The 12,072-nt window shown below is 44.0% G+C and overlaps 1 protein-coding gene across 2 annotated transcripts in view; it reads right to left on the bottom strand.

Moving 5' to 3' along the window:
• The window catches only part of LOC116954528 (long-chain-fatty-acid--CoA ligase 4-like), a 99,668-nt gene that overhangs the window by 60,145 nt on the left and 27,451 nt on the right, over nucleotides 1-12,072 (bottom strand). Inside the window, exons 2-3 of one of the 2 annotated variants that reach the window (XM_032975103.2) lie at nucleotides 4,147-4,229; nucleotides 2,478-2,795 (exon numbers count right to left, since the gene is read on the bottom strand). In XM_032975103.2, the coding sequence (XP_032830994.1) occupies nucleotides 2,478-2,646 (169 nt within the window). In that variant the 5' untranslated portion in view covers nucleotides 2,647-2,795; nucleotides 4,147-4,229. The remainder of the gene's footprint in view (nucleotides 1-2,477; nucleotides 2,796-4,146; nucleotides 4,230-12,072) is intronic. The other variant, XM_032975102.2, reaches the window with a different exon arrangement.

Below are 12,072 nucleotides of genomic sequence, written 5' to 3'. Positions count from 1 at the left end.
AGAACGATCCCCCGCTTATAACGAGCATAGCTGCACAAACGCTGCCAGATATCCAATCCTCATTCGTTTTTTTACAGTGTACTATACAGCACAGTTTACAGTGTACTTATGCAGTACAGTGTACTGTGTGGTGTACTGCATAGCACACTGTACTGTAGAGTACACTGTATGGTGGAAACTGTACACATGTATACTGTACTGTACAGTAAATACCGTACACATGTATCACGTGTATGCAATATTAGTATATTGCATTAGATTCGGAGGCGTGTACAATATTAGTATATTGCATTAGATTTGGAGGCGTGTACAATATTAGTATATTGCATTAGATTCGGAGGCGTGTACAATATTAGTATATTGCATTAAGATTCGGAGTACAAATAAAATTGTACACTTATGTGACGATGCATTCAAGGCTCAATTTATTAAACCTATTTACAGTGAACACCCTGACAAAGTGAACTTTCTTGCAGGTCCGGAAATCTCACAGAGAAATGCCAAGCCCACGTTTCCTACAAAGGCAGAGCAAGGAATTGTTCACAGGACTTTTGAAAACATCCTTCAATTGGCATTTTTAAATTCTTTACACAAAAAGGGTTACACTTTTCAATACACTCTGCTTTGATACTGTCACATAACAGTCAAGAGGTGGAATCTTGCCAAACACGTTTCTGCATACGATTGTTTTGTGCCGTCATTGTTTTTGCATGTTTAGCTTGTTGTCCTTCCTCCGCAGCTCCGATTAACACGGTTGGCTACGTGCGGTGCGAAGGAAGTTCAACATACATTCCATACATTGATGACTAAGGCTGATGCCGTTGAGAAGGGTGGCTGCCTGGAGTTGAACCCAGGTATCTCAGCTGTGCCTGGTCAGTGCCCTGACCGTGGGCCACCTGGCCACCTTTGTCATTCAAATCCACACATGGCCACCTTTGTCATTCAAATCCACACCTGGCCACCTTTGTGGCCACCTTTGTGGCCAAGGTGGATTTGAATGACAATTACCGAGCAGACGCTGTAAAAGAGCAGCATTCACAGTAGCGGGCAAGGGAGAGAAGATTAAGCAAAAGATGTGAGACGTGGAACGTTTGGCATTTATAATGATCTGCTTCTTTCTCCCACTGGCATCTCAGTACCAGCTGTGTAACATCACTGGATGTCAGTAAATGAAAGCTAGAGAGACAAGCCCAACAAGTACTTCCCAAGTCCTTTAACTTGGCCTCTTATCCAGACTAAGTGTTCATGAAGAGGGGAGATTACAAGGTCAAGAGGTCATCAACAGCCAATGCTATTGATGACCTCTCCAAGATTACATCTACGATACTTTCCTGCCATATTCTATTCACAAACTCCCAAGTTGCTGACCCTATCCTCCTTCATCCTGTACACATGCCCCATTCATCACAACCTTCTCTTCCCGATTATGTGTACATATGGGGCAATTGTTATGGTTGGGGCAGTCAGCAGTAGACCAGATGTGGTCGAATGTGCCAAGAACAGCTTCAATGCACCTGTCAAGTTTCTGTGAAGATAACAATGCCAATCAGCATTAACGGATCACGTCTGTAACAGTGTAAGAAATTTTCAGAACATTAATATTATGGAGGAGTGTAGAGGATCACAGATGGATTTGGTGACACTGTGGTTGGCACACTGTGTCATAAACCCAGAGACCAGAGTTGGCTAAAATTAATCAATTTGCATCGTCGCTATGGAGAACATAAATAACAAAATGGATAAGCAAACGATATGTCTCCAAAATATATCTGCCTCTCCATGTAAAGAATCCAAATATTCTGTACACAACCATTCAGCACGACATATAGAAACCGGTCTGTAAGGGACACGGCAAACCCACCGAAACAAAATAAGTGCAGGCCAGAATACCATAAGTTTCAAATAACACATAGGCACGTGTGCCAAAAGCACACCGTTTCTGTGCATACGCAAACAAACACATTTTCCAAAAAGCAAACTGGTCCAGGGTGTGCTTGTACTGAATCAATGCTGCTGACATTATTATGGGCCAATTAGCAGACGTGCACTTCTGCATCCATCTCGAATGCTCTTTAACACGTAGGCTTTTGCGACCAATATCATCCATAATACAGGTTTTTTGGGTTATATCGCATACATTTTAAAACTGCTTGTGTTCAGTTTGTTGTCCTTCCCCTGCATCTCCAATTAGCACGGTTGGCTACGTAGGGTGCGAAATAATTTCAACATACATACAAGGATAAGTGTTATCTGCTCGTCTATTGAGTTGGCTAACGTCAGTGGTGGAGCGGTCAAGGGCCAAATTCACTTCACCAACCCGCAACAACCAGCCACAGTGGTGGCGACGAACATTCCAATAACCCCCACGATCGATGCGGCACGGGGGGACCCTCATCCGGCTGCGGATTTGAGGAACTTTTCCGCGCGCGCACGTAGCCCGTCTCACACGGGCGCCCACGGCGTCACATGCCGCTCACCTCTCCCGGCGCCGCTCGTGGATTTGAGGCGTGCCACGGCCTCGAGGCGTTTCCGCCGGGCCTCGTCCGGGAAGAGCAGCCGGGGCAGCGCCGAGATGGCCGACACGGCCCACAGCAAGGCGCGCAGGGGCAGCACCAGCGGCCAGGGCAGCTCCTGTCTCAGGTCCATTTCTGGGACGAGCCCGAGGGCAGGCAGGTGGGCCCGGAGGGAGTGGCGGGCTGTTTCTGGGCGAGCAGGGGCAGCCAGCCGGAGGATGGGCGACGACGTGGATGGGGACACCGGTCAAGAGTTCAACTCAGGTTGGTGGCGTCTCAGTCCTGCACCGTCAGGGAAAGAGCGTTTGATTCCACTTCATATTTTTGCTAAATCGGGTTAACATCCTCAATATCAGCACATTGCTATAAAGAGGAAGAAAAATCACATGCACGCACGGATTATGTGCTCATGTGTTGTCTAATGAATTGTTTAAAACGTAGCGTGGAAGACAGCAGGCAGCTGTCAGAGAAAATCGCCGTTGCATATTTTTCTTTGCATATTTGCAAACATGGTCCTCTTTGGTTTGGATTTCAAAGTTTTGGTAGTTTTGTTTAGATTGGATTATCTTTACAAGAGTTAGTGTGTCCTCCCCCACCCCAATATGGATGGATGGATAGACGGAGCTGATGCGTACACGCTTTCAACCTCGGTTGCAAAGCGTCAAAAAGTCAAAAGCGGCAGACTGACATCTGGACAAAACACATCTTGGCGATTTGCCACATCACCTTGGCAATGTGTTCCATCGGTTGGTAATGAAGACATGGCTCGTTTTGCCAAAAAAAATATGAAAAGGAACATTCATCAGTACGTGAACCGGGCCTAAAGTGTATCAAATAAGCACGGGCTTAGTGCTCGTCACTTACGACTCTGAGACAGTGGTGGAAATTCCACAATCCTATGGTGGGGGGACAGTTTGTCCAAAGGGAAACCACTAATGACTTCCCACAAAGTGATACCTACATTCCATCAATCACTCACAGAATCAGAATCTTCATTGTTCCTGGAGAAATCCGATGAGCTATGAAGCTCTTTTTCACAGATATCCAGTATTACACAGATGTCCAGTACATTTATATTGAGCTAAGTGCTCTACTAACCACAGTGCCACCAAACCAGATTCAGATTATCATCATAATCCTCATCGTTACATGACTGCCAATATATATAAACATTTTTGTCTGCCATTCTGCATATAACCAGACAACCAGAGTCGTATACATTTGAGCAATACACCAAAACATAAATATCCATCTTTCCTGTGACAATTTAGTTGCAGATACTTTATTGAAGATGGGATTTGTGCTACGGTACTGATATGTGGTAATTTGACAAGACTATTAGCATCCACTTTCCAGCAGACTGCACTCAAGATATATATAGCATAATCAACTCCACACCTGCAATTGTTGAATTTGTAATTGTGAAAAGTCCCTTTTGAACATATACAGTAGATTCAAAGTCCAAAATAAATAAGCAGACGATATCTCCCTTTACATACCTGATCCTCCAACTACAAAATATAAGTAAAAAAAGATGCTCTCCAACAACCACAAGGCCTTCTGGGAGTGAAACATTTCAGCAGCATTGGTTCAGGACAAGCAAAAGTCTGGACCGCTTTTGACAGTGTCTCACCAGCAGTCCGGCTTGTTTGAACCAACGTTGAGCTGCAAGGACTTTTTATTAGATACGGATCCTCGTTCGATGCAAAATTATTTCTGTAATACATAACATAATCATTAGCTTTGTCACAGAGAACATAAGTAAGAAAATAAATAAGCAGACAATATATATTCTTGGTTCTTTCGGCAAAGTCACGTAGAAGAGATACAAACGATAAAATTATCACGACGTTTCGACTGCAACACAAGCAATCATCATCAGGTGTGAAAACCTGATGATGATTGACAGTTTGTTCAGATGGACGAGTCCATCTATGTTCGGAAAAGAGGAGGGGGGAGACGAAAATATTGGATGCGGTCTGAAAGCCACCTTAAGCATGATCAATCAATTAAGACCCAAAATGGTTTATCAAATCCTTCCAATGATTGCTAAGCCAGAATCCATCTTCTCGGTTGAAATTGTCTCTGTGTTTGTATATGTGGATAGCCTCATGAACGAATCTCTCATGGTAGCCAGATGGCTTGCAAAGAACCTCTGTCTTGGAGAAGTCAATGTCATGTGAGCCTACTGAATTATAACAGTGATCTGCCACGGCTATCCACATATACAAACACAGAGACAATTTCAACCGAGAAGATGGATTCTGGCTTAGCAATCATTGGAAGGATTTGATAAACCATTTCGGGTCTTAATTGATTGATCACGCTTAAGGTGGCTTTCAGACCGCATCCATTATTTTTCATCTCCCCGCTCCTCTTTTCCGGACATAGATGGACTCGTCCATCTGAACAAACTGTCAAATCGCTCTCCGTGGTGCTAACGTTAAAAAAACGCCACTTTTTTCAAATTTTCTTGCTGTGGTTTTCACACCTGATGATGATTGCTTGTGTTGCAGTCGAAATGCCATGAGAATTTTATTGTTTTATATTTGTATTATTTTATTGTTTTCTTTCTACGTGACTTTACCGAAAGAACCAAGAATATGAATCCCTGCAGTCACGAAAGCTTTAAATCAGACAATATATCTTCATATAGTGCCCAAGCGTTCGCTCGAGACACACGTCCAGGGTGGAGCGTGAACGGGGGGGGAGGGGGGCGAGGCGTGACGTCAGCACGACGCGGGAACCCAGCGCAACGCTGTGGGATGGCGGGTGATGACATCACGCAGATGTGCACGATGATGTCATCACCACGCACGCACTGCACTCGCGGCGGTAGACAGACAGGCGCTAAAGATTGTGATTTTATACTTCTGTATGGGGGTGGTAGTTCGTAATGTTTTGCATTTTTATTGAATTAAATCAATTACCGGTGTGTTCCACTCAATGCAAGTGTGTGCGTGCCTCCCACACACTAACTCAGCATGGAATTCCCGACATTACAGCAATTCACAGCCTTTTATCAATCCACTATTGGATGAAGGCCTCCCCATGTTGTGTCAGTCATGGGGGTTGTTTGACCATAGGCTGGATTGTATGAGCTTACAAATCCTTGAAAAAGTCCCATCGGTGAGCTCCTCCGGCAGGCAAAGCTGCGTTGGCTGGGTCATGTAGCCCGCATGCCCAGCCACCGTATGCCGAAACAGCTTTTGTTCGGCCGGATCGAGGGGGCTAAACGGGAGCGGCACGGGCGAGAGAAGAGATGGAGTGATGCGGTATAAGAGGATATGGAGCCGAGTGGACTTGCCGATGACTGGTACCAGCAGTGTCAAGATCTGCCTCTGTGGAGGAAGCTCGTGAAGGATGCTACTGGGCAGTTGGAGGTAGTCGCTCTCCAGCAACAATGCAGGGAAGAGGAGCGATGCTCACAACAACGAGAGGAGCTCCGGGCAGCTAAAACACAGCAAGTTGGCACAGCAGAGGGCAAAGGTGGTGCATCGGCCAGTTATCTCAGTCAACTCATGGCATCTGGGTCTGTTCCGTGACCTGCCATCGGGCATTCGACCCTTCACATGGCCTTAAAGTGCACATTTGCTGGCACAAGCGCCATAGCGAAGTCACCGCCTTTTAGTGGCGAATGGCGGTTGTTGTTGACCATACGTCACCAAGCTGGTGAGTGTGGGTTGGTAAACAGGGGGGCCCAAACTACTGGTTAAGATATCAGTTACAGGAAGGGTTTTTTTTGTTCCTGGGAAAAAAATCCCAAAAATCCACATACTTATGCACTTTTCCTGCATGAGGTAACTGTAAACTGACTTTCCACTCAGACATAACTGAGGCCCTGAGAATTTGTGGGGGTAAGGTGACGATATGTTAATTACCTGGCCTGGTAAACAGGAGGTCGTGGGTTTGATTCTAACCCTGACGCCTGCTGTATATTTGGAGTTTGCGTGTCTCTCTCCCTGTGGTTGTGTGGATTTTTTCTCCAGGTCCTCTATATTTTCCCTCCACATTTAGAATCAGCATGCATTTATAGTATTTGGGTGTCATGAATTTCCACATAAGGCAAGACACTTCTTTGAACTATAACTTGTGGCCAGGTCACTTCTGAAAAAGAGCTATATAGCAGTGGGCCTTACCTGGTAAAATAAAAAACAGTTTAGTTTACCCGAACCCTAATTATATTATCGGGGAAGTTTGTAGCAGTAGCGCCAAATTCCCATAGAGAGCACTGTGGTGTACCCGCTGACGAGGTGGAAACGTGTTTACCCGGCAGGCATGGCTATGCACCTGTATGTATGTATAGGTTGTAAACAGCTCAGATGACTCGAGATCTGAGCTGCTGTGAACAACCTCATGACGCTGGGTGTCATCTCCGGCGAAACGTCACACTCATTGAAATGTTGCGAGATTATTCACCATCATAGCGATGGTGCTGCTAAAGCGGTCATAAATTCGTCACTTTTATTGATTGGCAGTGTAGGGTGGAGGAGGGTTTACAAAACAATGTATTTACACGAACTAACCCAAAAGAAACAGATTATAAATCGCAAAGAGTTATGCATAACTATACCAGTGAATGGCAGCATCGATGACAAAAAAAATTACTTTTTACCCACATGACTGAGGCCTGTATTTTATTACTTTGAAAGTTTCTTCATTTGGGATTTAGGCAATTAGAGCGCTGGCATGTGGTCACTGGCTCTTGCGACTCAAGGTTATTACGATATGTATAAGCATGTAACAAGCATCATCCAGGCTCAAATACCTGCTTAGCTTCCAAATTGGGTGATTGTCCTACACAATATAATCTACAGCAGTATAAATCTACTGTTATGAATCTATCACAGGTGCAACAGGAGTGTGAATGTAGGGATTTCATAGTGATCTGAAAATATAGGCAATGTTGATGGCTCTATATAATTGACAGTGTTGTGAAATAGCGATGTTATGAATCATGGATTCATCGATTGATGTTGATTCTTAAGCTCATGATCCATGCATCAAATCGTTACATGCGCAATGTTTTAGGAGTAAATGTTCTACATAATGGGCTCAATTTATCCCCTGTAGCCACCGGTAGAGCTGCTACATTCAGTACATTTTTCAACTAAACTAAACTATTTTTTTTATTTTACCGGTAAGGCCCACTGAGCTACGTAGCTCTTTTCAGAAGTGACCTTGCCACAAATGGTAGCCCAACGAAGTGGCTTATCACGTGGAAGTTTATTGCAGCCAAATACTCTAAACACACATTGATTCTAAATGTTGAGGGAAAACCCAGAGAAAAGAACGCATTCTTCAATTGTAGTGCACTGATGGTCTCACCTAACGATTGAACACAAACATCCATCAAGTTGAATTTGGTTCTGCACTTATTTTGTGTAAATTACAGCTCTGTTAAGTAAAACGATATCGGTTTGACTGTCATGGGATGAATATTGTTCTGATGTGCAGAGCAAGTAAGGACTTTCAGCCTACGACTGTGCAAGGGATGTCGCTTGAAAAGTGGATTTCCAAAGTAGCTCTGGAATTTTTCTTTCTGTGGGCCATTATCTAATATGAACCGCTGCTCAGACAGAGATCCTAATGGATACGTTATCTCATGACTTGACGTTGATTATACAATCCGGGGGTAGGGGGTTGGGAATTAATTAAATTAATCATGACCCTAAATAGCAACAATTAATTGATAATTCATCGACTCAGAGGTTTTTGGTTTCCTCCAGTATGTATGAACACTCATTAATTGGCCGAAAACATCTTAACAAATAGAGGACTGTAGAGCTTGGGAAAATGTTATGAGAGTGGACTCACCGCCCCGGTTGCCTTCCAGTTTGTCTGCGGTTCCTCAGCGATCGTGAGACGCAACTTGCATGAACGACGGAAGTATATATAAAAAATAAACGTTATTATTATAGAGGGAATCTATGAATCTGAAGTGGTACCACTCACATGCACATTTATTAACTGGAAATAACACACCGTTGCAAGCTAGATTCGATGCCAATACTGAAAGCATGATAATAATTTTTTCATTAATCAACTGTTTCTTTACCATTGCATGTATTAAATGTTCCCATTCACTATGGCACTTTCATTTGGACATCAATCCACATTAAGTTGCAACGTTTGTGCGCACATCTGTTTTATACTTTAATAAAACGGACAGCCCTAATCCACTGCTGGATGAGGTTCTGTCGGTTATGGGGAATGTTTGACCACGTGTTACCACGGTGAAGGGGGGAAAGGGGACAGGACCAGTTCAGAGATCAATCAAACCATCCTCCTTTTTGCGATGGCTTATGTGGACGTAGAGACGCAACTATAATTCCACATTGGCGTGGTTGAGCCAGATAATTGCATCAGGAGTAGTGGAGTGAATCGCTCCTGTGATACCTCCTTCGAACTTATCTTGCATTCACAGTATGTACGTATGTTGAATTTATTTTGTACTGTACGTAGCCAACCATGCTAATCGGATGTGCGGGGGAAATAAAACAAACAAAATACAAAAAGCAGTTTTAAACACATGGGTATTCAATCCAGATTATTTAAAAGTGCACAGCTCCAGTGGCTTCCAAATATCGGAAGGAAGAGCATTCCAGACGGCCGCAAAAGTGCATATGAAAGCGCAGTGCGATGCGGTGACCATTAGCGGAGTGCAGTGCACAAACTACTGCGCCAATGTTCCTCCACCCCCACCCCCCAAATCTGGTTTATACACAAAACTGTATAAACGAACACGCAGCATGACGCCACAGCGACACACTGCAGATTGTCCCAAGCCATGTGGTTCAAACTCTGTGCATTGGCTTATCTGCCGCTCGTCTGTCCAATCAAAACACACGACGGCGACGCTGTGGGATAGAAAGTGATCGATGTTTGGATTGCGATGAAGCAACCCCACATTTTCCATAGTCCAAATTCACTAGTGCCGCTTGTTGTTGCCAGATGAAAGATTCTTACACAGCACTCCAAGGCAATCATCGGCATTTGGATGATGCTGATGATGATAATGATGATAAATAATATTTAAGGGAATGATGATGATCATGAATTTTGCTTTGACTTGAATTAACTTGAGCCTGACTTTGGAGCCTTCTTTAGTGAGTTATTCTAACATTGCCTGCTCTCTCATCCCATTAGATATAAAAATTAACTTTGTCAGCAAATGTGAGATGATTAATATTTCCTGTTTATATCGTAACTAGAGTACAATATTTAGAAAACCTCTTATGAAAGTCGCTGCGAATAACTTCATTGAAAGTGTCTCCATGTCTGATTACCCTTCGATTAATTGTATCATCCACTTTGCAGAAGGGTTATTGCCGGAAACGTCGCCTATGTTTTTCCTTATATGGAGTGTTATTGACTATGATCTTGAGTTTGTAATATGCCTTGTGGACCTGTCTTCATGTAATCAAGTATAAACATCACAATAAATTGACAAGTTTGCCAAACAATAGGATATATGTATGCAATAGGCACAAAAGCAGCGGAGTATGTAATGTGTTAGTTTTATATTGTGTCAACGTTCATGCAAATTGCATCTCACAATGGACGTGGAACCAAAGATGAGCTGAAAGGCAGCAATCAGGCGGGGTGAGCCGGCGTTACCAACAATTGCCTAAGCTCTGCAATCCTCTATATATATTAAGGTGTTTTCAGCCAACTAACGAGTGTTCATACATGTGGGAGGAAACTGGAGCACTCCGAGAAAATCCACGTGTGCAAGGGGGCAACACTCTATCCGAGAGTAGAAGGGACAGACGATATTAGTCCGCACTTTGCTGTACTGCCTTTTCCCAGCAAGCCAGGGTATGGAACCTGCTTGATGCCCATGGGAAAGAAGCTTCGCAAGATGTGTGCGATGGATACCTAGGACAGTTATTGAAGGTCGACCGAGATCAAAATGAGGTGATAAGGAAGTTGGAGAGTTTTTGGAAAATTTAAATTGACATTCTCATGTACCTTTTAAAAATAAATATTTCAAATTGCAAATTACCCGTCACGGCGTACAGGGTGGAAACGCAGAAGTTAACGGAGAAAACGGAACGAAAGCTGACAGGTACGCAAAGAAGCACAGAGAAACGCATTAATGGAATTACACTGGAGCAGGGGTGCCAAACGCAATCGGACAACGGACCGGTTTGGATTGAAATGCACTTCCCGTGGGCTACACAGTTGGGCCTATGAAAAAGAAAAGCATAATAATACGGTATTAATTGACCGATTCAAATCCAAAGGCGCGGGAAGAGAGAGTTTATTTATTTTTAGCGGCAGGGCGTGGCCAAATCCCCCGTTTCAATTTCCACTTTAAATTCAGGTTGAATTTAGATAGAAGTTTTAATAACAAAAATGATTTAAAAATACATATATAAACGAGTTGTAAAAATCAAAAGACGTGGCGGGCCGGAGGACAAGGCATGGGGGGGCCTGGTCCGGCCCACGGCCCTGCGTCTGACACCCTTGCACTAGAAGCACAAAGAGGAACACGTGGGTTAGATAACATAGGCAAATTAGCAACATCATATTGACTATTCATAAATGTAATTAAATGGGTTTGGGCAGGGCATGTGACTTGGATGGGACGATGGTCAGTGGTCGAGACGACGCATGGAGTGGCAGCCAAAGGGTGGGAGCTCACCCGAGACGGTGGCTGCTAGGGAGACGGAGCTGGCATGCGAGACGGATTGTTGCATTGCAGGATGGTTGAGGGATGGGGGAGGCTTGGGGGAGGCCATCATCCAGCAGTAGATCGATCATGGCTGATAATGATGATGATGAAGACTAAGTCAATTTTTGTAATGAAGATTGATGGTAATGATGCCAATGGAGGATGATGATGGTCGTGGTAGTATTGAGAACTATTATGATGATAATTATGACAATAAAGATAACGGTGAAGATTAAGGTGATGAGAGTGAAGAATGATGAGGAAACGTGATAATGACTATTCTTCTTCTTTATGTCTCCTGTCCAACCTATAAAGTATTTTCCCAATATTCTGAACAAGCCACCGCTTCTGGTGTTAGCATTGCCAAATTTTGAAGAGTGCATTGTGGTGCTGCAGGGCATCTCAGGAGATGATCCATGGTTTGCTTCTCCTGACAAGCACATTGTTCGGTTGTGCAGAAGCCCCAAGATTTAATGAGAGATGCATCTGCAGAAACCCACTCTCAGTCTGTTTAGGCTCCCCCATGTGTGCCATTTGGAATTGGAGCCAGATGCGAGCTCCTCACTGGGAATGATTCCTCGCCGGCTCCATTCAGTAGCTTCGCCACAATTTTTCCCATTACTTTTCCCAAAGGGAAGTTCTAGCAGATTATGGTGATGTGGTCAGTGGTACGGTGGAGCACAAGAAACTGTTTCTCAATGACAGACGACGGTGTGCTGTCTGATGGCCATGTAGCGGATGACGGACGTCCCGCTCTAGAATTTGCCAGCCGTGGTCACCTGCTACACTCCTAATGTTAGGGGGCGCTATGCCAGATAGTGCATATAGGCAAGGAACAGGGGTAGTTCTCAGGCACCCTGATATGATTCTGATTATAAT

The sequence above is a fragment of the Petromyzon marinus genome, chromosome 55, assembly GCF_048934315.1.
Source record: "Petromyzon marinus isolate PM22_M1 ecotype Great Lakes invasive population chromosome 55, UKy_Petmar_22M1.pri1.0, whole genome shotgun sequence".
Taxonomy (NCBI): Eukaryota; Metazoa; Chordata; class Hyperoartia; order Petromyzontiformes; family Petromyzontidae; genus Petromyzon; species Petromyzon marinus.
The sequence above is the reverse complement of the archived record's forward strand: the minus strand, read 5'-3'. Positions and strand labels throughout refer to the sequence as shown.